The sequence below is a fragment of the Acartia tonsa genome, chromosome 6 (genome assembly GCF_053477335.1).
Source record: "Acartia tonsa isolate MP-2025a chromosome 6, ASM5347733v1, whole genome shotgun sequence".
Taxonomy (NCBI): Eukaryota; Metazoa; Arthropoda; class Copepoda; order Calanoida; family Acartiidae; genus Acartia; species Acartia tonsa.
Genome location: NC_137265.1, coordinates 32,349,855 through 32,377,769, shown reverse-complemented (window position 1 = coordinate 32,377,769; position 27,915 = coordinate 32,349,855). Strand labels below are relative to the sequence as shown.

Here is a 27,915-nt window from a genome sequence, read left to right as displayed (position 1 = left end):
GTTTCTATCATAGAAACTAAATCAATAGAATGTAGATAAGGATAGGAGAAAATCTATTTTGACTTTATCATAAATTATTGGTGATTTTTCTTTCTTAGTCTACTGTAGACTGCTTTCAAGAGATAAAAAAATGAATAAAAAATTAATGTATTAGTCTCAATTATGATCATTTTATGCTGGTTGTAACTGCACAAAATTAAAATCTACATGTCTCTAAACCTTAGTTTTTCTATGTTCATTGAAATGTTTTATCTAAAATGGAGATTCATGGATTTTGAAATCAGTCGTGCGAAATTGCATGACTATATATTATCATTATACACAGCACCTATCTTATGGTGGCTTCATAGTCGATCAAAAATATATACTAATTTAATTAATAGGGATAAGACAAATGATTTTGATTTGGAAGATAAAATTGTAGTAGAATAATCTAAGCTTCAAAGTTTTTTTTTTGAATGAAAGGATTATTGACAAATCGGCGACTGAAAATGTGAAAATGATACATATCCCCATTCACATCTATCCAGGGAGGGAGAGGACAGTTGAGCTTAAACTCTCCCATCAACCAAATATTGTCCATTGTCTCTATATATATTCTAGTTTTAATCAACTTATTTATAGAAGTTACTTTTGTGCTCAAAAATAATTCTTTCTTCCCATTAGAGTCACATAAGGTACAATTTCAAGAAAGTAATCAAATGAAAAATCAAATTTGGTTTCCATTATCCTATCCCCGCATCCCTGTTAGCATCCACCCAACCATTTTACTAGACACAGTTATGCTGCGACATATACAATATACATTTTAATTCTGGAACACGAATAAGTTTTAGGAAAAACATTAGAAATATTGTTTTATATCACTGATGACTTTGCCCCTAGCATTTATGGGCTTTGCCTCATGATGTTTTTCTCCCATCTAATAGAATATTACAAGAATAGCAGAAACCAAAAGGAAAAAACATTTTTCGAAACCTTTCTACTTTATATTATAGTTATTAAGACGAACGCTTCGCCCCTATCCCCTAGGAGATGGCAGGGGAGGGTAATTAAATAGTTTGATTTTATCCCATCACATTTATAAAGCTTTTCTAAAGAGTCAACCAATAAGAACTAGTATTCGAGATCTATATATGATATGATGGTGCTGTTTTTACATGAACTTGTTTTTTTGTACATTTGTCCTTTTCTGCATACAGTTTTACATACATTTACACTTTAGACGTGTTTTTTGTCACCAGGGTTCAAGTTTTATGCTAACTGTTATTAAAATGTATAAATCATCAGGCATTAAGGGAGGTAAAACGTGATTTTTTTGTTGACATTTTGGCATATAATGAAATTAAATAGTTTTATATTTCAAAAGGCTTTGATTGTGTTTGGTGTTTTTGTATAATTAAGGCTGCTTTTGCGTGATTTATTACTTATAATGAAAAGCTTACGAGACTAACAAAACTGGTATTAATATTATGATTTTTATTCTAATATTTGTGGAAAATTGTCTGTAATACGATGCTACACATGACTTTTCAGTGTGGCTGAGAACTGGTTCTAATCCAGTGGAGTTTAATCGGTTTAAAAGCCATACTAGAATATATAATTTTCATATAAGTTATATATTATAATTGTTCTTGGTTTTTACAATATGAATATCAGAAAAATGCATGTATTGTCTTTGTTGTCTTGCATTATCATATATTTTAGCAATGAATTTCATTTTTTTATTTGTTACTTTATAATTTACTGTGTATTTAATTCTTTTATTTTGTACAAATAATTTATACTTACATATATTCATTCAGAATTCAAGTTAGGATAACATAAAGGTCTATTTTATAAAAAAAATTCCTTTGACCAATTGACGAAGAAATTTTAATTTTATGGCTATTGAAGTAGTAGGCAGGGTAGGTGGAGGGGACATTGGACTGTAAATTATACTGGTACCCAAAGTTTTATAATAATTTTATCTTTCTTTTATTGTATTTGATTGTATTTAAAAAAAAAATAATCTACAGAAGGGGATAATTTTGTTATCACTAATTGAGATGTATTCAAATTTATCGTCCATTCTCTTATCTTTAATTTAATTTTAGTTTCAGTGCATTAATACTTATAGATGTTGCCATCCTTGTTTTGTTTAAAACTGTACCAATATGCTTTATTTTTATTAAAATTGAATTATTACGCTATACATATAAATGTAATATAAAGGAATATTATGTAAATTGAATTATGGATGTAAAACAACAAAACTGTTTATAACAAAAATTGAACAAATGCATGAAATATCCATTTAACCAGGAATTGAGGAATAGGACAATGGATGAATCATTTATCATACCAACTCCCTGGAAAAATTATGTCTTTGGTAACATATATTTGGGAAGAAATAAATGTAGTTAGAATCAATTTACACATTATAGTTAGAGAATTAAATATGTAAACTTTTAGATTTGGTTTGAAAAAAATCTTAAAGCTTCTTTTGCTTAGCTCCGTTTTAAACTTTAATAATCTTTATCAAGTCAAAATGACTTTTCTCCACACTTTTTTTGTACAAATGGATGTTAAAGTTCTAGAGAAGCCCCGCATGGAGATGGTCTGTTTCCATAGAGATAGAATACCCCATTTGGGCTATATTCAATTTCTAAATATGAATAGGGTTGGAGGAAGTCACGTTGTGAGATTACATCAAAAATTAATCTTCCATAGCGGAACAGTGATGTGTAAATCGTTCATCTTCAGATTACCACTCCCTGTGCCCTGGGTGAACCCTATTATTTGTGCAATCCAGAGGTCAGAAATTTGGCATATGCAAGTTCACAGGGTGGAACAAGCTAAAATATGTTGCTAGAACAAGGAACATTATATTCATATGCAAGTTTACAGGGTGGAATAAGCTAAAATACGTTGCTGGAACAAGGAACATTATATTCATATGCAAGTTCACAGGGTGGAATAAGCTAAAATATGTTGCTGGAACAAGGAACATTATATTCATATGCAAGTTCACAGGGTGGAATAAGCTAAAATATGTTGCTAGAACAAGGAACATTAATTTTATATGCAAGTTCACAGAGTGGAATAAGCTAAAATACGTTGCTGGAACTAGGAACATTATATTCATATGCAAGTTCACAGGGTGGAATAAGCTAAAATATGTTGCTGGAACAAGGAACATTATATTCATATGCAAGTTCACAGGGTGGAATAAGCTAAAATATGTTGCTGGAACAAGGAACATTATATTCATATGCAAGTTCACAGGGTGGAATAAGCTAAAATATGTTGCTGGAACAAGGAACAATATATTCATATGCAAGTTCACAGGGTGGAATAAGCTAAAATATGTTGCTGGAACAAGGAACAATATATTCATATGCAAGTTCACAGGGTGGAAAAGCTAAAATATGTTACTGGAACAAGGAACAATATCTTTATAGGTAGTGTAGCAATAACAGGCTAACAATATTTTATGTAAAAATGTTAAATAAATTTATAGTTATCTAGAAAGAGCTGAATTTCGAGGTCTACTTTTGTTTTTAATTTTGAAGTCCATTAAGCAAGGACATTTCTTTGAAATGGCGTAATGTTATGAAGTAAGGAAAACTATAGTTAAAGAGTTGCTCTGTTGCTAACAATGAAGATAAAAATTTCAATCTTTTATTTAAATAATTTACAATGTAATGTTAAATTGCAACAAATTACAAACATAATTATTATCTTTTTATTTTAGATGCAGTGTGTTATTGTTTCTAGTAGTTTTCATTTCTAATGATGTACTTCTTTTTTTAGTTTGTGTTGAGTGACCCAGAGCCACAGGTATGGGACGTGGACAGACTCATTCGGGCCAGAAATCCAGATGCTGTTTTCAGGTAAATTTTTTTATTTGGATTAGCTGCGCTACTTCGTAAATAAAGTTATTTTAAACTAGAGACATCTAGGGTGAGAGTGGATAGAAAAATACAGCATGACCCTCGAAAAAGTATTTTTAAGCATCTGCAGCCCTTATTTCTTAATGAATTATAAAAAAATACATATGTCCTTGTTCTCCATAGTATTCCACATAAGTAGATATAAAAATATTTTTTTTTACCTCCATTAACACCGGAGATTTTTAGAGCTAAAGTTTTGAAAAAGTGACTGAGGAAAAAGTAACTTTTAACATGAAACGACTTTTTTAGCAAAATTAAGGTAGAAATCCTTTTATTTTTGTTACTAGCAGAAACTTTATACAAAAATGAAATAAAAAATTTAGTTTTTGAATAAAAAGCATTTTTTTACACATATTTTTTGAGTCTTTTTAGTTTAATGATATTTTGAAAAACTTACTTATTAGGCAAAATTTTTTAAGATTAAAAAACCAAATAAATCTTTATGAATATAGCAGGAAAATTGTTTTTGTTTCACAATCCTAACTTTAATAACAAAAAAGTTATGAAGAAAATAAAATTAAAACATAATGATTTTTTTGTCTAAAAAGCTTAATTAACCCCCTATTAAATTATTGAGATGTCAGAAAAGTAGGCGGAGCAACTGTCATAATTAATCCTTTTCTCAAATAAGGGTTAATAAATAACCTAAAATTTGCAAATAATCAATTCATTCAGTAGTATTTTTTGCCATTAAAAATTTATATTTTTTGGTGGAATAAAAAAGAAATAATTAGTTAACTTGTTTTTCTTTGTGTCTCATTATTCAGTTGCCAGAAAAACATAATATAACCATCGAAAAATAAGGGAAACAAAAAAAAAAAATTTTTCTCAGTCACTTTTTCAAAACTTTAGCTCTAAAAATCTCCGGTGTTAATGGAGGTAAAAAAAAAAAATTTTATATCTACTTATGTGGAATACTATGGAGAACAAGGACATATGCATTTTTTTATAATTCATTGAGAAATAAGGGCTGCAGATGCTTAAAAATACTTTTTCGAGGGTCATGCTGTATTATCCCAAGACTTAAATAAATAAAGTACCCTAAAACCACTACAGGACTTATGTGAAGCTTACCTAAAATTGAGAACCCAATCGGTTTATTAGTTCATTGAGATCTCAAGCTTCAGACCAAAAACCTTTCTACTTTATATAATAGAAGGTGCAAGGTTTAAGTTTTTGCCCAAACTGGGCCAAAATAAAAGATATTAACAATTGTACTAACGGTTGCTACAATACTTGAGAAATGCATTAATTGACCAATAACTGTCTTGAGCAAGATGGATACAATGCTAATAAAAAGACAACCCGCTTAACATCAACTCAAATTCCCCACTATAAGCAGTATGAATGGTAAATTAAAAACAAAAACAAATAAAGAATGTTTACTTATTTAAATTCAACGCAGTGTTTTAAAATTCAATTAGCAGTGTACAAATTTATTCAAAAGCCAAGTGCTTACAAATAATGGACTTGAAATTTATAGTTTGTGCTTTGAAATTTTTTGTATAATGCATGAAACCTTCTTTGCTTCTAACTATTCTACTTGTCAAATTAGTTACAAAAAAATTCTTTGTTTTGAATTATAACATCATAATAATCATGTGATTATAGGCTGCAGAAAATATGATTCCACTTTGGAGCTCTGAAGGGTTTTTAAAACAACAAATTGGATACATACGAATTTATTGGTCGTTCTTGTTTTTAATATACTTCCTTGGATTTTATGGACATAGTTTTATGATGTTTATTTTAACATAAAACGAGGATTTTTAAAGCTGTTTTAACAGTAGCTTTACAGCATTGAAACAGGTTAGTTAAGGCAAATATTGTTGTGTTAATATGGAACCAAAGCAACTTTAGAACCGGACAATCTGTCAAATTTAGTTTTTCCCTAATCAGCAAAGGTCAGGGATTTTATCACTTTTAGTCTTATCTTCTCATCTTTACGGTTAAAACCCAGTCATAAAATATAAACATGTGCCTTAGTTGAGGAAATACAAACTGTCCCAATTTTGTATAACTTTTGCAGAACATGTCCCAGTTACGTCATATTTTTCTTTCCCGAAAAAGAGAAGGGGGGAAGAAAATCTCTTCAAAAGAGATGGGGAAAACCCCCTTTTCTCCCATCTCTTTTTTCTTCCCCCCTTCCCTTTTTTTTCTTTCCCCCTTCCCTTTTTCGGGAATGAAAAATATGACGTAATGGGAACATGTTCCGCAAAAGTTATACAAAATTGGGACAGTTTGTATTTCCTCGCCTTAGTTTATCATAGAGGCAAATTCTTGTGGCTCGACTAATCTATGACACAACTTACAACGATGTCTGTCTGTCGGTCCAGATAAATCTTAAGATATTGCTAACCGCCGCGCTGGACCGATAGGTCTATATTTTTCAGGTAACATAACTACTGATCAAGATCATACCATGATTTAGGCTGTTTTCTATTTCTATTACTAAAGTACTCTTTTCAAACTATAATAAATTTAGAGGTCTTTAAGGCGAAGCCACCAGATGAAATAAGTCACGTAGCCTTCTCTGCGCCCCAAGACTAGAATGGGAGTGAGGTGTTTCCCAAATTTTATTCGTTTAAAAAAAGTTTTGGTTGGTATGGACCATATATATATTTCTCTGAGGCCATAGTGATATTTTGTTAGAATTTTGGACATAAAGTCAAAGCCAAAGGTCAAATAAAAATGGAAGAATGTGTATATTGTATAATGCAATTTTAATACAGAGTGTTTCATCTTTTATTGTTATGAAGTCGACGCAAATACCCAGCATATTAAAGTACTTCCATTGCAACGTGAAATGTCTTAAAAAGACAAAAATTATTCATCCATTCAATTCTTCCATCCCATATGAGTCAATAATTTTATTAAAATTTTAACATCCTGTAAAAATACATACATACAAATATGTTTAATATATATCTTGATTCCACAAAACCTTTAAATGTAACATTCAATGTAGGTTTAGCATTACAAAAGTTATGGTCTTAAAAACAAAATTCTAAAATTGTTCATTTAAATTTCGTTATAATTTTATTACTAGATAAGCTTGACAAGGTAAGGCAGGCAAATTAGCGCTCTCGATATTTATGTCAATAATATTTAACTTATAGCAACTTTTAGATGCCTAAATAAACATTTACATGTATGTCATAATACCTGTAAATCATACAGGGATTGGAGTATTGAAATGCAATTCAAATCTTGTAATTATATCCAGTCGACTTGAAACACTATTTGAACTCCTTATATAGACATTACATTTAAAGTTGTATATATTACAAAATTTAACTTCAGTTCACTTTAAAAAATGTTGCTTAAAATGAAACATGGATTTATGTCTCATATCTAATATTTGGGTAGGGTATGGAAATACTGATCTTAGGAAATTCATGAAGCACCTTATAATGCCTACAAAAATGACGTCATTTAGTATAGATAACTAATGTTCTTTATACATTTTACTATTGGACAATTACAATGTATACTGGCCTATCTTTGGTCATTTTTATTGTATGACGTCATTTTTTATAGGCAGTATAAGCTGCTTTGAAATTCAAAAAAATAAATGATAAAGCTCATTATATCAAACCTACTGCAAAAATCATTTATAAATACTTTTTACAGTATTTTTGTATGTATCATTTTTGTATATTTAAATCTATAAGGTAAAATGTCCAAATTTAAAAATTGTGATGATTTTGAGAACGAATAGACCATATATCATTGAACCTCGTAAAAGTGTCGAACTATGACGTCAGAAAAAAAAACAATTAACCAATGAGAAGCCAGTATTTACTGTAATTGACCAATGGTAAAATATATAGCGGTCTCTCATTGGTTAATTGTTAATTTTTTCTGACGTCATAGTCAGACACTTTTACTGGGTTCTATATCATTATACATTGATAAGCATTTGATGAAAATGTTAAACAAAATATAATACTAAAAGAAACCTAGATAAACCATGAATCCCTATCCTATCATCTGCTTGATATGATAATGATATGTAAATGTTCGAAGATGATGAATAGAATTTTTTTTTGAAATCCTCCCTAAAAATGAATTAGGAACAAGATCCTTCATTTCTCCAATTATTCATCCATAACACCATCCCCACTTGTTCTATAATAAATGAATTTGCAAAACTTTTTCTGCCAGGTTATGTTAATTTACGTTAATTTTGAAGCTTCGTTCCCGCATGCACAGCTTTTGAATATGAGGATCTTTGATGGGTCCACTGGTTGTATATGTGATTCTAACAAACTATGTTATGTAAATTAAGTTTCTAATCCAAGGCGCATATTCAATAAATTTGGAGTCTTCTTCTAAGAGTACCCTCTATACGAAGGACCTTTTAATATAATATAAGGTAGACTAGCGGCTACGCCCCTAGAAGCCCCTAGGGGCACTTAAGTTAGGAGGGGAAAAAGTCTACCTCATGCCATTTTAAATTTGAGTTTCAAGAGTAAAAAAATATTTGGGGGAGGGGGGGAAGACATCCTCCCCAAAAATAGTTTAAAACACTCTCGGGACCTATCAGAAGCTTCACTGTAAAGGAGAACAAAATCGGTTCAGCGGTTAGCGAGATCCTTCGGGACTGACAAAAAACGCTTAATACTTTATATTAAAGGATATCGATTTGAAATATTAACAGTTTGTCAGATAATGAAAAGTAGCCTTCTTAAAAGCCGTAACCACTTTTTGACATAAAAACGTTTTGCCTTAAAACACTGATTTGAACATAAATCTTAAGGTGTGTCATTGTTTTTCTTTGAAAAAAGATGAGCTCAAGATATCTTTGAGTCGAGATAAAACAAAGATAATGTAATTGAACAAGAATAGAAATTTCCATTCAACCAAGAGGGAAATCAGGTACTTCGCCTTAAATCAATTATTGACCACTGAAACCCTCATCACTTTATTTATAAAATAAATTGAAAATAACGGGAGCGGGGCGATTATGTTCCCTGTTTGATAACTAATACCCGGCTTTCTTTTTGCCTAACCCCTGCGGGGACATGAATCTACGGTGCCCAAAAAATGCAGAGCTGTTCTATATCCGATAAAACAAAACTTAACCTAGTATACAACACTTATACGGTAATCCAAAAAATGTAAGGAATAAAAAAAATCAACACAATGTTTAATCAAAATTAAAAAGAAAACATTCCTACTTCAAAATTATGAAGTCAAAGTTGTATTGTAAAAAGCTTCGCTTTAAAATAAAAGTTTTTAAAAGAAAAGGTAAATCGATTAATCATAAGTAAATGTTTTCAATCCAATGTTAAAAGTTGAAACTATAATCTCAGGTCATAAATGATTTTTAGAAAGGTTTTTAGGTTTTAACTTTACAAACAATATTTTTACATTGACCCTACTGTTCCTAATTTTTTTTTACAATTAAAATACAATATTAAGGGATTTTTGATAAAATTTTCTTTAATTAAACATCCACAATTATCTAACAAGCATGAATCTTTACAGTAAAGAATAGTCCATTATGTAATAGTTATTTCTCGCATCGTATTATAAACAGCTTTCCGCGGATATAAAATGTACAATTATACATCCGCCTTCGGCACCTCGGGGCTGAAAAAACTGGTTTTAATCTTATAATTGTACATTTTTATATTCGTAGAAAGCTGGATATAATACGATGCTAGACATTTTTTTTGTATGGATGAGAACCGGTTCCTATCCACTGGATTCGAATGAATACGAGAAATAGTTTTCTAGATCTTAAGGGACACAACGTTAGTTTAGGATTAAAGTAAAAGAATAGAGTGGGCATGTGTTAAATAACTGTTCATTGTTCACTGGGTGGGGACACTGTGTCGACTTTCAATTGGGTCTTGGAAAATCAGCCTATATTCGGAAATATTAACACAGCCAAGTCGCTACAAAAGAGCAGAAATCAATTTGCTAGCAGACGAAAAAGGTCCCAACCACTGAAATCAGGTAGTTGTATGGGTTATAAAATTTATACTCATACAATTATTAGGTTAGGTTTGTGATTACATTTATTACTTGTCCTAGTATATATGGATAAAAATTAATGCAACACCGCCCACATTCATTTTTTTAAATAAAATTTTTGGCAATGATCCTCACTACAGAAATCGATTTGCAGCATGGACGATTCCGACCATAAGATTAAGCAGTAATACTTTTCTAGAGGTTCATATTGGGGGTGTTGTTAGTCAGCCAACCACCCAATTTTTTTTTTTTTTTTTGGGGGGGGGGGGGGAAGGGGTCAAGTGGTTCCATAGGTGCATTCTTTTTTTTTCCAACGATAAAAAGTAAAATCTATATGAGACTCATTGTGAGGTTCTGTGGTTAGTTCTTTCAGTGAGACTGACAGACAGCCTTCTTATTTTATTCTAGGATTTATCAATTCATTCGTATTTTTTTGATGATTCAGATGTTTTTACTTGTATAACATTATAACATCAATCAAAAGCAGACCAAATCAATTATGTCCATACATAGCGCAGAATATGCAAATCACAATAATAGTTTGTGTAAAACAAGAACATGTTACAAACCTAAATTTTGCAGAAATTTTAATTAAATTATGCTAAGTAGAAGAAATTGACAGACAGATGAACGCACCATAGTTATATAGAAGCATGTATGTACATATTATTTTCAAATGTAAAGGGTGGAATCGGGGGGGAGGGGGGTGCATTTAAAAAACTGAATGATTTTTGTTGAAATTGAATTGTTTTTTAAATTGTAAAAAATCCCATCAAAAAGATTTTGGGCGTGGCACCAATTTTAAAAAGGTATTTTAAAACCTTTCTAAATATCGTAACTGGCTTTAGATTATTTGAATTTGTATCTTTTAAAATTTATAAGAGTTATAGCTTTTTTGAACTGGTGGCTTCCCCTCTGGGGTATTTTTAAAGCATGGGAAGCCTCCAAGGTTTTCAAGCTAATGTGGGGTCTCATCACCCCGCTCCACCACAATGTTTTTTTTAGGGATACTTTATATATTTGGGGTTAGGTTATGAGAGTGTCCAATAGTCTAAAACTTTCCTTGATTGACCTTTACTAAACTTCCCTGAAAATTGTAAAAGTATCGGTTTAGCTGTTTATGTGATCTATTAGGACAAACAGAAAACCTCAAAAATATCTTTATCAGTTTCGAATTTATTATGTCGTTAGAACCAAAACAATAAGAATTGAGCAAATAAGTAATAATATTTTCTCGTATTCATTCGAATCCGGTGGATTAGAACCGGTTCTTATCCATACGAAAAAACTATGTCTAGCCTTCGGCATCTCGGAGCTAAAAAAAACTGGTTTTAATCTTATAATAGTACATTCTATATCCGCGAAAAGCTGTTTATAATACGATGCGAGAAATAACTAATCTTTAATTTCAGCACAACAGAGAGATCCACCACAACCTGGCAAACCTTAAGGTAAACATTTAATATTGTTACATAATCGTAGAGCTGTGTTCATAGGCGTCCAAGGGGGGGGGGGTAATGGGCCATTTGGCACCCCCAAAATTTTTTGAACAATACCCCCCCCAAAAAAAAATTACCCCTACCTTGGGGGTGCCGTAGGCACCCCCAACGATTTTGGGGGGGGGGGGGTATTTACCCCCCCAAACGATTTTGGGGGGGGGTAATTACCCCCCCAAAATAAATGTTCTTTAAAAAAAAATTTTTGGGGGGGGTATTTACCCCCCCCCCCCCCCCAATTGAATGTTCTTAAAAAAAAAATTTTACTGAAAATTTTTTTTTTTGGGGGGGATCTATGATGTAATTGTAAAGCACTGAAGATTCCATAAAATAGATACCTAACTAAATTAAATATTTCATTAAATAATGAAAAAGAATTTCTATAGGCGATTTCTTTTGGGAGGATGTCAGGGTGTCTCAAAACTAGTTATAAAACTTACCAGGACCTATAAGACGCTTCACTTTAAAGTATAATCATATTGGTTCATTGGTTAGTGAGTTAATTATTGTATTTTTATGTTCTAGAGAATGAGATACTACTATATATTTGAATAGCAGTGGCGCCCTTAGCATCTAAGAACTCGTGTTTTCTAAAGGGTAAAAAGGGAGGAGAAAAATAGCCTAAAACCACTCAAAGGATTGACCTATAATAGTGTGGAACCATCATGGGATCTATGTGAAGCTTTTCTAAAAAGGAGAACTCAGTATTAAAAGTAATGAAATCTGAAGCTATAGTCAAATAAACCTTACTTACTACTTTATGTTATAGGATAGTACTTATAAACTTAATAGATTAGGTAGGTGCTTTTTTTACATAATTAAATTACCCCCCCCAAAAATTTTACCCCCGGGGTAAATTAGTTTGGGGGGGGTAATTACCCCCCCCCAACAGATTTGGGGGGAGTATTTACCCCCCCCCAACAGACTTTAGGGGGGGTAATTACCCCCCCCCCAATCAAATTTTACCCCCGGGGTAAAAATTTTGGGGGGGGTAAAAAAAAATTTCGGCGCGCTTCGCGCGCCATTTTACCCCCCCAAAACACGAATTACCCCCCCCCCCTAAAATTTCCCCCCCCCCAAAAAAAAAGCTTGGACGCCCCTGGCTGTGTTAAAACTAAAGACGTTCAAAAATATTACTTCTTTAGTAGAAAAAATAGGAGAACAAATTGGTTCAAAAATTGGCACATTTATTGGAATTACCAGATAAGATCGTGCCATCAAAAGCTGACTTTTTTGCACAATAAAACAAAATCATTTCAATACAACGTCAAAACTTGTGTTTGTTCAAGGAGTTTACATGTATACTATACAATTTTAAATACACTAAGCTGCAAGTATAATTGTTCTTGTTTAACTGCAATTTATTTAAAATTGTAGCCAAATTCTACATTTAATCCGCCATTCTTTAGAGACAATTTGTATTAAGTTTACTCTTAAATTTGTACTTCCACTGAACTGTCATTCAGTAGGAATGAATAAAATTAAATGACTTTAAATTCAACTAAACTTTATATGATTATTGTCCCTCAATTCCTGTATGTTTAGTCATAGAGCTAAACCCTAAAATAAAGAAATAAGTTGATGAATAAAGATACACACAACCGATTAGGTTGGCTTTTAGAGTACTTTGCTACTAATATATGTATAAAAAGTACTATTATAATGTAAAGTTTAATATTCTTAGGTCATTTAATGTTCCCTTATTTTCTTTTTGTACATACATGAGAATTTTGTTTTGTCTAACTTGTATTAATTGACATATTTGAATGGCCCGCAGGGGTTGAAAACGTAGGGAAGCGTGTCTGTATATTCTGCTTATAGCAATTGCAATTATAAGACTGATATTCTAGAAAAAAAGATATAAATAGCTGTAGACAACTTTAAATCTAATGTAATACACTTGCCACCATGGACGTCCTAGCTTTTTTGGGGTAAAATGGGGGTTTCAAATGTTTAAAGGGGGTATTCTAATGAAAGTTTAAAGATTTTGACTCTTTGAAATCAGCTCAAAAATATTATTTGTGAGTAAAATAAGGAGTAGTAGTGTGGTATCCGCCGAGGATAAATGGCAGACACCGGAGTTCAATTAGATTACGGCAGTGTGACAGACGTGGACACCTTACTATAGAGAAGCTACGCTTCTCTAGCATTCACTAGATAATGATCAACATCTATTTCAGTTGTCACTTTATTGAAGGTTTAAAAGATACTGAAGCTATATACAACAAACAATAATTACATGGATAGGAATAAATAATCATAACATAAAAGCATCATAATACATATACAATGGTCAGTTTGGGCAATAATGATCCCCCATCCCTGAAAAGGGTGGGGGAGAATTAAGAATACAGTTAACCATAATAAACATGACAGATTCAATCATTAATTTTAAGCATAGGGAGGGGGTCGCTAGACCCCTTCCCCAGGACTCGGGGGAGGGCCATTGACCCTCCACCGAACCCTAGATCAGGGGTGCCATAGGCATGGCTCACGGTTGCCGAATACCACAACTCTCCCCTCGGAAGGCTGGGAGATGATTTCCCTACCAGACTTCCGACAGTGGTTGAGGCCTTCGGTCCGCTCCTTAGGGCTAAGATATATATACAACGATAATGATTCAATGGAATCCTAGTGGTGAGTGTCTTCTTAGGGTTGATGGGCTCCCAATGTGGGATAGAAGGCAGAGGCTGGCTTGGGTTGGACACGTTGGTCAGCGCCGGCAGGTATCAGGTTTGCTGGTGGCACAGTTGTTGCTGGAACGGTCAACAGTGGGGCCTGCTGGTTGTTGTTGGCAGCGGCTGGGGCGCTGGCTGCCAGGTTGATCGTCTGAGCAGCGGCCTGTCCTCCTGAGGGGCCGCGGGGTCTGCCAGAGGGCGGTCCTGGCCTACCTGGGCGGTCATGCCCGCTGTCAGTTGATTTCATAGACACCATTTCCTCGGCTGCTTCCCTGCCGATGGGAATGGCATCCCAGTCCACTGAAAAGTCCCGGGACTTGGCATGGTTGAGCCTGGCTCTAGCCAGCGCTTTCCTATACAAAGCTGGATGGTACAGGAACACTTGTGATATCGCATTCAGGGCTGCCCGGACTCCTCCTTGTGCTGCTGCCAGGGAAATGATGGTTAGGTCCCCCAGCAGTTTGAGGATCAACAACAGCAAACACAGTATGGCTGCGCCATCTCCCCACTCGTGGATGGCTTGTCTAAATCCAGCCCATACATCCAGGGCTGCCTCTCCTTCTTCCGCCAGTCGGTCAATGTTGTAGGACACTATCCCATGGTCTCCTGTGGCCGAACAGCTGCCTTGCTGAACGCAGGAGCCATAGGATAGGCCGGTCAGCATGGCACTCTTGTATGCTGGGAACGCCAGCAGTTGTTGCCAGTCGTTCAACTCAGCCTGCGAATACAAGCCACCTGAACTGAAGTCATCTAGGGGCTCTGTCAACAATTGCTTAGGCGTATCCAGCGGGGGTGGCCTTTTCTTGGGAGCGGGGGTTAACTCTATCCAGCCTTCCTCCGCATGCACAGTCAGGGGGTAGGTGGAGGAGCAGGGAATCTTGGTGGCGTGTTCACTATATACTCGTGTCACAGCGTCTACAAAACCTGTGGGCTCTACTGGCACTTTGTCCCAACACTCCTTGTGTTCGCGGACAACGTATTTATGGCGTTGGCAGGTCAGCTGCAGCAGGATGTCTCCCCTCAGTACCGAGAACGTGCTCCCCTGGACACGCACCGGGTGGGCCGGGTCTAGTTGCTGGAGCTTCCAGCAGTTGGCCGCTACTTCTTCTGCTGCGGTGCTTTTCATGCGCGTTTCCAGGGTAAACCCAATATAACCTGCATGTATTTGGGCTTGAAGGGGAACGTCAACATCCCTGGCCGACACTCTGGGCAGCGCAGCCGCGGCTGGGTCAGCTGCCACGAACAACGCTGGATGGTTTGTGGCATGGGCCTCGAAGTCGCAGTTCACAATCGAGGTGGGGTTGGTCATGTTGATGAAAAACTGGGCCTGATGGTCAACCAGGTATGCATCCATCACCAGGCTGGGCTGGAGGCTGCGGATCAGCCTCAAGGGGCAATCTCTTCCCAGGTGGTCCCACACGTAGGTTGCTTCCCCAGTGATGCAGGACAGCTCAGAATGGGGACACTCTAGGGTCAGGTGGTCAGACTGGGACTCCACCCGTCCATCCTCTACCACATAGGTCTCCTCCTTGACCAGCAGACGTCGCTCCTGGAGCACTAATTCGTTGCGGTATAGCTGGCCCTCGAAGTGGACGTCCTCCCCTTCACAACCCACCCCCTCGGGGCTGTTGACGAGGGCGCCCACCATATCGATGGTGAAGAACAAGGGATGGTTCAGCTGGAACGTCAGTGGCTGGGTCTTGCCTGGCAACGTGTAGACTCGGTTCCTGGCCAGGTCTCGGCACGCTTCTGGGTCTATCTTGGTTGGCCTCATGAGGGTGGGGACCGAGGTCACCTTGAGGTGACCCCATACTCCACACCTGAATGTCCACTGGGACACGGTGAGTTGACAACTGTACCCGGTGGTTTCCCTCACCTTGACTTGCTGCAGGACGTGTACTTCATGGCCCAGGGGCACCTCCTGGTGTAGGGGCTCCGTGTTACACATCTTTTCTTTATTGTAGGATGTGACATGGGTGGGGTTGGCACAGTCCCATCCCACCAGGACGTAGCTGGTTGTAGGCCACACGGCTGCCAGCAGGAGGCCCCACAGGACCATCCACCAATGGGAGAGGCTTCCAGGCAACCATCTTCCTCGTACACGCGGCTGGGGATCTTCAGCTCTGGTCACGGCTGCTTCTTGGGACTGGACACGGCTGGGCTGCTCCTGGCTAGATACAAGTTTCCATTGAGCGTTATCTGTATGCGGCCGGGGCACCCCGATACCCTCCCCAATGACAGACTGGCAAGCGACTGGCACTTGCCTGGGTGTCGGCTCCCCTAGCCCCAAGTGCTCCCTTCCCTTGTCCAAAACATGCCCAGTGGCATGGGGCTGAAGTGCATGTGGCACAGGCTCGCCCTTACTCACTTCCCTCCCCTGCCCTAGGAACTCAGGTGCATGTGGCACAGGCAAGTCCTTATTTTCCCAAATTTCAATCTCCCCAGCCTCTGGTGCAGGGGGCACAGGCAAGGCTGGGTTTTTACAATATCTTGGATACAACACATTTAACAAATTCAACTTATCCTGATGTTGAGCAGCTGGGTTCCCTTGGCTGGCAGGGGGCTCTGGATGGCATGTAGCTGGGCTCTCCCTGCAGGCTGGTGGCGCTGGCTGACTGGGGGTGACGGGTGTCACCCCTTCCTCTAGGACCGCTGGCTCGTTCCAGGACTCAGGTCTTTCGGTGGCGGCGACGGTTGTCGCCCCAGACATCAGGTTGGAGGCTGGCTCGTTCCAGGATCCAGGTATCTCGGTGGCGGCGACGGTTGTCGCCCCAGGCACCAGGTGGGAGGCGCTGGATAGCACCCCCCCATCATCCCAGGTGGCGACGCCGGGTGGCGTCCCATACATCGATGCAGAGGCGCTGGCTAGCACCTCCTGCCTCTCTCGTTCGGCGGCTGCCAGGGCCTCCCCGTACACCGTCTCAGGGACGCTGGGCAGTGCCCCTCCACTCTTGCTGGGTAGGCCCAGTCGTGCAGGTTCCATCATGTTGAGGCTAAAATGCTGGGGCCTCAGAATCTCTGGCTCGGCGACATTGTTGGGTTGTATCAGCTCTGGCCCCAGATGGTTGAGGCTGAAGCCTAGGCCAACCCGGTTGGGTTCAGCCGCGCCGCCCAGTACGTTGATCCTAGCTGGGACAGTCCCAAACTGCGGCATCCCATCGGCTCGGTCCACAGCTTTGGGCACGGCTGCTTGCTGCGGGGGTGCTGGGGGCGCGCCCCCTTCCATGTGGGCCACTCTGCTGGGCTTCCCTGGAGGGGCGCCCTTATCGGCGGTGCGCCTGCGGCTGGCTACCTGGGCCCAGTCAGCTCTACAGTCGGCCGCCGTGTGACCGTCATAGTGACAGCGCTCACACTTGGCAGAACGGTCACGGCGTGGCTGGGTACGTCTCTCCTCTAGGCTGACTTCCACAGGCGTTGGGCAGTCTTGAGCTCGGTGGCCTCTCCCCTGGCAGCGGAAGCAGCGTCCTGGAACCTTGTCATCTGGAGCGACCTTCCCTATTTGGTGGAGACCCGGAGCCAAGGCGCCAATCTCCATTGGCTCCGAATCATCATACTGGGGCAACTGGATGCTGGCGGATCCAGTCAGCCCGTCGGTAGAGTCCACTAGGCACACACCTTCCTTCAGTTGCTTTGTGATCATGGTGACGGTAAACATGGCCTTACGAGTGTACTCAGGTACACTCGTAATTTCATGACCCATCATGATGCGTTTTACATTGGCGTTACGAATTCCACGATTTAATTCGTCCACCAACAACTCAAGATCCTCATGGCTATAGGCGTCCCGATACAGGGCACATTTAGTGGATATGTACGCCTGTATCGGTTCTGTCGAGTGTTGCTTGTAATCCCTAAACGCTTGTTTAAGCGTTTGGGATTCAAAAGCAGGACGAAATAACATTTCACACTCGGCCTTGACCTGTTCGTAGGTCAAGGCTTGGCCTGCCTCGCCAAACAGATGGGACGCCATTTCCGCCGCTTGCCCTACCAGTGACAGTAGGAGGGCGTTGCGGCGGTTGAGGGAATCATGAGGTGGCACGCGGTAAGCCGCCCATGACATCTCGAGTCTGCGGATATGTGACGACCAGGATTGCTTGGGCGGCCCTCTATACTCCGGCAGATTGCTCAGCATCAGCTTGCGGTACTCGGCTGGGGCCGGTTGAGGGTCATCCTGGAGCCATCCTGGGGCTTGGTCACCTCCTGGGGCTTGCGGCTGGTCCATTGGGTCAACGGTTCAACGGCGGGGCACAAAGTTATACAGTACTAAAATGAATGGTTTGTCACTTGAGGCTATCTAGTCTAACAGCCAACACTGTTTGTATCACTAGGTTGGTAGTTTAGTTGCAAAGATATAACTTAGCTGTACTTATCACTAGTTAGGTGCTGAGGTTGTAGGGTAGACTGGTAGGGGTAGATAGATGTTGAGGGTCTGAACTGCTGTCAGGAACTGATTGGGTTTTCCTTTATCACACTAGAGCTAGAAGGAGAGAAGCTTGTAATTCTTTATTTGCTAAAAAAATACCCCTGTTAAATGCTATGGAGTAGCTCCGCTCCGGTGTGTGTGTGTGTGTGTGTGTGCGTGTGTGTGCGTGAAATCTCCTGTCCTTGCAACGCGCGTCTGCACCGTCAAATCCGCGCACACGGGGAAAACGCGCTCTCACCCCTCAACTCGCTCTCTCATTGGTCCGCTTCGTCCGTTGAATTTATGATATTTTCCGCACTCTGTTGCGCTACCCGTGAATGGCGCTCTGTGTGTCCGATCGCTAGCCCCACACTACAGACGGACTTAGTCTAGTGTGGGTAGGAAGGGGGAAGCGCGTGAGGGGACGGGGGTAACTCCGTCCGTTTCCCCTGTGAGGGAGGGAGGTAACTGTGTGCTGGTGTAATAGTGCCTTTTCTTCTTAATCCTAGGCTTATCTATTATATCACCCTGATTGTATTTGCCTTCAATGGAGAGGGGCTCCTCCCTTTCCCTTGGAATAAGGGGTGTATTGTTGTTGTGCTGTGGGCTTGAGGTGTTTTGATTGTATATCAGGGTCTTTATTTTATTACATCTAGCTTCTATTTTTGTCCTTATCACAATTGCATAACAGATTTGTTTACCAACTCTGTTCTATTTTTAGCTGTTATCACAATACACAATAAATCCAAGCCTGTTCTATTCTTAGATTTATCACAACACAACAATTTGTTTGCCAAGCTTTGCTCATAAATCTATTGTTTAGCCATCACACCAGGGTGGTAATCCCTGCAATGTAACATAATATCTGTTTTTCTAGATGGGTGGCTGCGTTGTAGCCTCTCAGGATACTTGGAGTTGACGTAGTTTTTCTCTGTTCTGGTGCACTACACTCGTATGTTGGCTCGCAGCTTGCAGCTATGTGGCATGTTTCAGCCTATCGGCGGCAGGGAATGTCCCGTCCTGCTAGCGCCGCTGATCCAAATCCGGCTGATGGCGGCAGGGAATGTCCCGTCCTGCTAGCGCCACTGGTTCGGATCCTGCTATTTCTTGCAGTAAAGTTGGCCTATTTGCAGCCGTTTACACTTATTTGGCTTGTTTCAGCCGGTCCGCAGGCCTGTTTCAGCCCTTTGAGCGCTCAATTCTCCGTTAGATATCGGCGCTGCTCGCGGTTATTCGTCAAATTTCGCTGTCTCGCTTCCACAACTGCCGGATGCAGAGTTAAACTTTGCTGTCCAGGGTGGGTAATTCAGGTTGCTTGCGTCAGTTTTGCCAGATTCACTGCTGGGAGTACCTTAGCCTCAGATGCGCGTCTGCTCTACACTTGTGGTTCGCCGTAATCTCACACAGCTGTCACCAAAAGTTGTGGTATCCGCCGAGGATAAATGGCAGACACCGGAGTTCAATTAGATTACGGCAGTGTGACAGACGTGGACACCTTACTATAGAGAAGCTACGCTTCTCTAGCATTCACTAGATAATGATCAACATCTATTTCAGTTGTCACTTTATTGAAGGTTTAAAAGATACTGAAGCTATATACAACAAACAATAATTACATGGATAGGAATAAATAATCATAACATAAAAGCATCATAATACATATACAATGGTCAGTTTGGGCAATAATGATCCCCCATCCCTGAAAAGGGTGGGGGAGAATTAAGAATACAGTTAACCATAATAAACATGACAGATTCAATCATTAATTTTAAGCATAGGGAGGGGGTCGCTAGACCCCTTCCCCAGGACTCGGGGGAGGGCCATTGACCCTCCACCGAACCCTAGATCAGGGGTGCCATAGGCATGGCTCACGGTTGCCGAATACCACAGTAGCGCTTCCATTATTGGTCAAATTTATCAAATCTAAAAAACTTAATTCTATTTTCATTGAGTCTAATTACATATAAAATTCTTGAATTGAAATGGACTTATTGTAATTTTGAATTAAACATATAGAATATTCATATAAACAAAGTTTATAAATGACCAGACAACTTATAATGTAATAATTATAAATATTCAGTCAAATTATCTATAGGTTGAGAATTATAAAACTATTTTGAATCAGAATTGCTTAGAGTTTTAAAATCGTGTTAAGATAAAGAGTACATACACAAAAATGGGTAAGAATTGAAGAGTGGCTAGGATAAAAAAAGTGCATTTGAATACTAAAAAGTGGGCTATAAATATGTTGCAACATTTATTTATATTATTGTTCTGCTGTTCTGTGCACCAAGGAAGATATAGGCGCGTGCGCGCTAACATTTAACACCAACCATGCAAATGAAATAAATCTCGTTAAAACCACATAACAAAATTGTTTAAATGTATAGTTATACAGGGAGTAAAGACATACTGGACTGTTAATAAATACCTTGTTCTAGTATTAGTTGGTATAATAGCTTTTGTGGGTTATATTATTAATTGATTTGATAGTACAAAGTAACAATATACAAATATTATGCACATAACAGTCTAGTGGTCATTTTGTTTATTATATTTGAGGGACACATTGTCAATTTAACCATCCCAATTGACAGAGAGAGAGTGGACATTGGGCTGTAAATAACGCTTAATCCAACCTTTTGGTACTCTTATTGAATTTTTAATAGTTGATTTTAAACAAGTAGTGTACAGACCTTTTTGATAAAATTTTGGAAGAGCTTAAAGATTAAAAATGCATAAATATAAATATTGTAAATTAAAATATTGATCACCCTTTTACCTTAAGTGCAATCAAGTACAATGTTAATCATAAGTAGCGCATGAAACACAAATTTATAACGTATATATGAAATAAAACAGTAATCTGTTGTACAATATAAATAAAAAAAAACAATGCTTTCCCTCTAATACTATCTATCTATCTGTCTGTTTTTCTATCTGGCAGTATGTTTGTTTGTCAGTTTCAACTAGACAAATATTGGTTGAAAAGTTTGGACATTTTCATAAAACTTTTGGAAATAGTTTAAAATTCCATGCGGGAATTCCTTGCACTCAATCTCTTAAATTTGATCAAACTCTCTACTTGAAAGTTAATCTGGATTTATATCTCTGTGAATTAAGTTGGTAGTCGGTTCAGTAAGCGAGTGCGTTTGTGTTAAAGGGGTTTGTCGGGTGATTAAACTGCGCATAGACTGTATTAACAAACCTCATTGAAGATTAATCGTACAGTATTACCCGACCATCTTTAAGAGTAGCTAGATTCAGAATAAAATATTTACATTGATAACCATTTTAGTAAAAACAAGGACAATTATATCAATAAAATTATGCAAAAATTATTTTTAAGAAAAAGTTAATATGTTCTACAGACAAAGCTAGAAAGTTAATTATAAAGGACAATAAGGAACTTTTTTACGAAAGTACACCTTAATTGTACCTATTCTAAATAGTAGCTTCGCTACTAAAAATAGCCTCGGTACACACCTTTATATTAGAAACAATACAAGTGTTGTATTCATTAATGAGTCAATTCAAAAACAAGAAAAATGCATTTTGTTTTCAAATCATCTAAGAGTAAGGCATTTAAATAGATATCTATGTATTTAAGTGTATTATGATGCGGATTTTTGACCTATTTGTTGCTAAAAATCATGCTCTAATAAAATTTTTTTCCATTTTTAAAACAAATTATATTAGATCAAAAGCTTGTGCTATATTGTTTAATCAGGCATTTAGAGAAACTGGTCAAGGTTATAAAGACATAATTTTAAAGAAAATAATTAAAATTCTCGATAGAAATTAAGGCTAACCAAGGCACTATGTAGTCAGGGAGTAGGGGATGGGACAATGGGTTTTAATTCAATTTAAGAGTTTTCACTGAAAGGCAATGAAAACTAGATTTATCCAGAAAATGTGAAGAAAATAGTTTAAATTACTTTATTGATTTTTGTCTGCTAGGATCATACAAATTCAGCGGCAAATGAGCGCTAGTCCCCAAAGTCCCAAAAATCTTGCTAAATTTGGGTAGGTCCCCAAGGTTTGAGACCCTTATTATTCGATCCATTGTCCCCTCCCTTACTGGGTATTGGTTGTCAGCTGACTGATAAAATAATTTTACACATAAAAGTAATTTATGCCAAACCCTTTTATGTTCTAAGAATGATCTAATTAACTTAATGAGTAAGGCATTCAAAATTTGGAACTAAGAATTGCAATTTTTTTAAGTTGTGTTATTAAAATCAAAATAAAATTATGATTAAAGACCGGCAATTTTTTAAGTTGTAATAGAAAAGCTTTTCAAAGTTTCCTGTTTTATGACGAAAAGTATTCAAATATACATGTGTTTGTGGAAAAACTATATTGCTTCGATGGAATTTATACAGAAATGTTCCATGTTCCTGTCGGAACAGTAAAAAATAGTTGTTCTTGAAATGAATTATCACTCCTTGCTGAACTGATTAATATGAGTGATTCAGAAGAATTTTGAAATGCATTATATCATTTTATACCCCACCCACTGAGATGAGAAGTATAGCAACTCTTCAAGTTGTTCGTAAGTTGGTATGTTCGTGCGTTTTTGACATAGCCCTTAATAGATGTTTACGTTTCTACAGACTATGTTAAACCATCCCCCCCACCCCCACCACTCTGCAAGTCATCGATTTTAATCAATTAACTATTAATTAGATTGTAAAAACAGAAACATCATAAATTTGCAGAATCTAATATTCTATTTTTTTTTTCAGGTCTATAACATACAATCCAAAGTTGGAGGAAGGGTCCGTGGGGAGTGCTAGTATAGAAGAGGCCAGTCTAGTCAGGAGGTACACAAATAGATAGATAGATACATGATAGATAAGTTGGATGGATAGATGAATGGGGGGAGTTCTAGTATAGAAGAGCCCAGTCAAGTCAGGAGGTAAAGAATGATAGATAGATGATAGATAAGATGGATAGAAAGATGAATGTGGGGAGTACTAGTATAGAAGAGGCCAGTCTAGTCAGGAGGTAAATAGATATTTAGATAGATACATGATAAATAAGATTGATAGATAGATAAATGTGGGGAGTGCTTATATAGAAGAGGCCAGTCTAGTCAGGAGGTAAAGAATGATAGATAGATAAATGGATGTATAATTAAGATGGATAGGAAGATAGATCAATAGATTGTTGAGTGGATTATGGATGAAAGAATTTAATGTGATGATTAAAGTAAAACTGTTTGTTGGATAAATAAATGGATGGATAGATGATGAATGGATGCATAGATAGATAGATAGCAGGAATAAGGTATAGCCAACAAGCGAAATAAATCTAAAATAACATATGGGGCGCAGATATAAAGGTCACCAACTAATTTCGTTGTTGGTATAAGCTTAGATAGATAGTAACATTTTCTTTGTTAATAACAATGACTGCATCACATTTTCTCTTTTTAGAATCCGTCCAACACAATCAAGTCTTGGAAGTGGGACACCTGCCCTAATTCTCAACAACTACCTACTAGTACTGGCTGCCAGTACGTGGCTAGCATTTATGACAAGTTGGACGGTGTAGGTTGCCAAAATTTGTTTGTAATTTACACACTTTGTGATAAAAAGTGTAAACATGAAGTTAAAAAGTGAACAGAAAAAAATATATTTTGGGTCTTTAATGTGAAATATGACCCAGTTTAATGGAACCATAATCCGAGTTAAATATTAATTGTTCTTAGACTATGTGTGGCATTTGCTGAAAGTTTTAAGGCATGACATTATAAAAACATAGTTTTCTTGCTCATTTATATTGATATTATGGCAAAAATTCTACAAAAAACTAATATTTATAAAGTACGGCTATTAAAAGAATGTTACAATAAATTATTAGCACCAAAAACTAACAGGGATAATTTCTAAACTACCCATTTTATGGAAAGTTTTTTTAGGAGTAAAGATCAAGTTTAATTGGGAAAAAGTTTCAAATTTGGATCATGACATTAAAAAATCTTGCCTTTTTGTGATAAATTAAAAAAATTTAATAAGATTATATATAAAGTGTATTTATAAAAAGAACTATTCTATTCATGGGTAGCGGAGCAATAACAAGTCTAAAATGTATCTGATAAAACAGATTACTTTTGACATATGTTGTCAATTAATCATAAAATATGACATCAGAACATTGACATCCAAGGTTTAAAGGGGTGTTTACCTTCCTAAAACTTTTAAACTCCTCATTTAACCGCTCAAATTCAAATAAATTCATTAGATTACCCCCTCAAATCTTAGAAACTCGTAATTTTACCCCCCTCAAGATAAAAGCTTGGACGTTTATGCATCAAATGGCTTAATCATTTCAAAGCTATATTTCATTAAAGAGTTGCTGTGCTACTAAAAATAATAAACCACTGCTTACTAAACCATTAACCCTGTGAATTTTGAACATTTTTCATTGTATGTTTATTTACATGAAAATCATAAAAGTCTTTTGTATCTTGTTTGTTTTTAAATTTAATCTTTTGTCAATATTTAGTAAATTCAGTTTGGCAGCTGAGATCTTTGAGTTAACTTAAAATTTTACTGTTTTTTATCGACTTTATTTTAATAATGACACTATGACTTTATGCTTTTACAAATAAACATGAAAATTTATTTTAAATTAGATTTTTAGCTGCCCAATTTTAATTAATTTGTTTTGCATAAACGCAAATTTACTTGAAAAGTTTTAACTTAAAATCAATGGTATTAACTTATTGAGAATTTTATGTATATAATATTAAACTAAATATAGGCATATTATTTATCTTTATAATATAATAGATAACTGAAAACCCAACTAAACTTTAAATACTTGTAGAAAAACTTGATTTTTCATTAAAATATAAATATTTAGAAGTTTATAATGGTTTGAATATAATGTCGATATGCCACGCTTTTATGGTTCAAACTGTATCAGAATCATATATGACCAGACCGCATCCAATGACCATAAACTATATGATAATTCCATGATTTAAATTATGGGTTTGTTAAATCTATTAATATTTATTAAGAAAATTGCCTAATGAACATATTAACCCTAAAGGAAAGGACTATCTCACCTGCAGATAAAAAACTATTTTGCCTCAAACTTTTACACAAAAAACATTCAACATTATAAAACATTGTTATTGTGTTAAAAATTGATTATTTTAACTTGCTGAAAAGTTAATGGCAAATAATATTTACTGCGGGTTTCATACCCCTCCCTGATTAACCCAGAAAACTGTGATATTTCTTATTATTAATCTACACATTACAATTTATCTGAAATAAATCTTTTTATACTAATTTCTTTCCTTCTTTAAATTTAGGTAGTTTATCATAGATAGCTTACAGTTTAAAGCAGAACCTTTTTTCAATACTGCTGAATTTTCGGTGAATATTATTGACATTCAATTATTAAGTTAGGTCGATTACTTAACATTTGGTTAAAGAGTTAAAATTTTGTTCTACATAAACTTATAGAGTCTATTATTGAGGTGCTGAAAGCTAAAGTGCAAATGGCATCGCCCTTAGCCTATAAGTTCTTTGCCCTAAGAACAAGGTATGGCGTTTGTTTTAAAATAAAAACTAAAATATGTTTTTTTTATTTGGTGGGGGGGGGATGGGGTATTGGACTAGGTTGAATTTGAGTTTAGAGCTCGTTCATTTAGTGTGGTTGTCTATACATGTACATGTCCCTCAAGAAAATTTGTCCAAATCCAATACAGAAAACAATAGATATTAAAACCTATTCATTAATAAAAACCTACTGGACAATGACATGCATATGCAAACATTCATATTTTACATATCCTTATAAAGGTAGCAATAAATCTGTCTGTTGTCAGAATTATAAATTATGCATTAAATTACTCAACAGGAATTTGTGTAATATTAATATTAGGTTAATGAAGGTAGCCAACAAAGAGGTCCTTGTTTTTAATTTCTCATTAATAAATGTTTAACTTTCTAATTATATATCCTTAGCTTTTACTTTCTTATAACAAAGCTATCTTATTATAAAAACACTTTGGAGAAAGCTTTCAATTTTAATAGTAATTGCCTAACATTTTGAATATTCTGATATTAACTTTCATACTTTATATAAATAACTACTAGCTTTGCCCCTAGCATCTAAGGGTTTTGTCCCATGAGAGTAGAAATCAAGGATAGTTGAACCACATGAAGTGATATAAGCAGTTTTCCTTTTTTTTGGGTGGAATGGAGCTACGACCCCTCCCCCCACCACGAATAAAGCTTGAAACTATCGCAGGGTTAATATCTGTATGCCCTAAAGAGTATCTTAAGCTTTATACAGACAGAAGGATAGAAGTGTGGACGGGTGTACTTTTTATTATAGAAATTGAACTACTACAGAATAAAACAAAAAAAATAAGGATGCATTATATAAGTGTTTGAATAAATCATGTTTTAGTTTTTGACTTTAAAATGATTTAGATTAAGCTGAAAAGTTTTTTGTTTTTGTCTCAGAGTTATTGTTCACTTTTGAGACAATTTAATATTTATTACATATGTGCACAAACGGATATAGAATACGTGGATATTGTGAGAGATTCTCGCACACCCTGATAAAATGTTTCTACCAGCTGGCTAATATGACTTTATGAATTTAACTACCTTGGAGGAACGTATTTACCAATTTCTGAGGACTAACATAGATTGATAACAAAACTTCCCCTGGCACATTATCATTGTATTCTAAAGGTTGTTAAAAAAACAGTCGGTCACAATTTAAACCAATTTAAGTACTTAAAATCTTGGAGGTAATCCCCTCAATGAATTTAGTTTTTGATGGTGCATGTAAAGACCTTTCTATAGACACCTTAACCAGATTTCTAAATCAATCTTTTCCAATTTGGCATAAAAAAGACAGACCCGTCAAACATTGAGACATGACAGCTCTGTATAATTTTAATTCTTGATGTTTGCCAGGTCTTTCTTTTTATGCCAAATTGCCTAGGATTGTGTTAGAAACCTGGTTAAGGTGTCTATAGAAAGGTCTTTACATGCACCATCAAAAACTCTAAACATAATGGGGTCTATCTACAAAATTTAAGTACTTTGTTTGTTCGTTCTTAAAAACAAACAAACTTTTCTTAATTTATAATAAAATAAATAATATATACCCATTTGCATAGGGAAAATAGCATCCGCCGAGACAAGAAATCACATTTCTCCCATAGCGTTACGGACGGATATTAATAGCTACATACAATGAAGTTTATTTCCTTAATTGTACTTTAAAATCGTAGACAATAAAGAAATATAGATAAAGAAAATTATAGGTTCCAGGTAAGATCCTTTAAGTCCAGATCTTTCAGGTAAGGAAAAAACTTCAACGACTCCTGTGACGGACCGACTGTTCAAGGTCCGGAAAATGGACCGTCCTTG

The 27,915-nt window shown here is 36.5% G+C and overlaps 1 protein-coding gene across 1 annotated transcript in view; it reads left to right on the top strand.

The window, feature by feature from the left end:
• The window catches only part of LOC145322408 (uncharacterized), a 40,743-nt gene extending 14,938 nt beyond the window's left edge, over positions 1–25,805 (top strand). The window contains exons 3-6 of the mRNA XM_080164398.1: positions 3,796–3,875; positions 11,333–11,371; positions 23,248–23,325; positions 23,941–25,805. Of these exons, the coding sequence (XP_080020524.1) occupies positions 3,796–3,875; positions 11,333–11,371; positions 23,248–23,325; positions 23,941–24,058 (315 nt within the window). The 3' untranslated portion in view covers positions 24,059–25,805. The remainder of the gene's footprint in view (positions 1–3,795; positions 3,876–11,332; positions 11,372–23,247; positions 23,326–23,940) is intronic.
• The last annotated feature ends 2,110 nt before the right edge of the window (positions 25,806–27,915 follow it).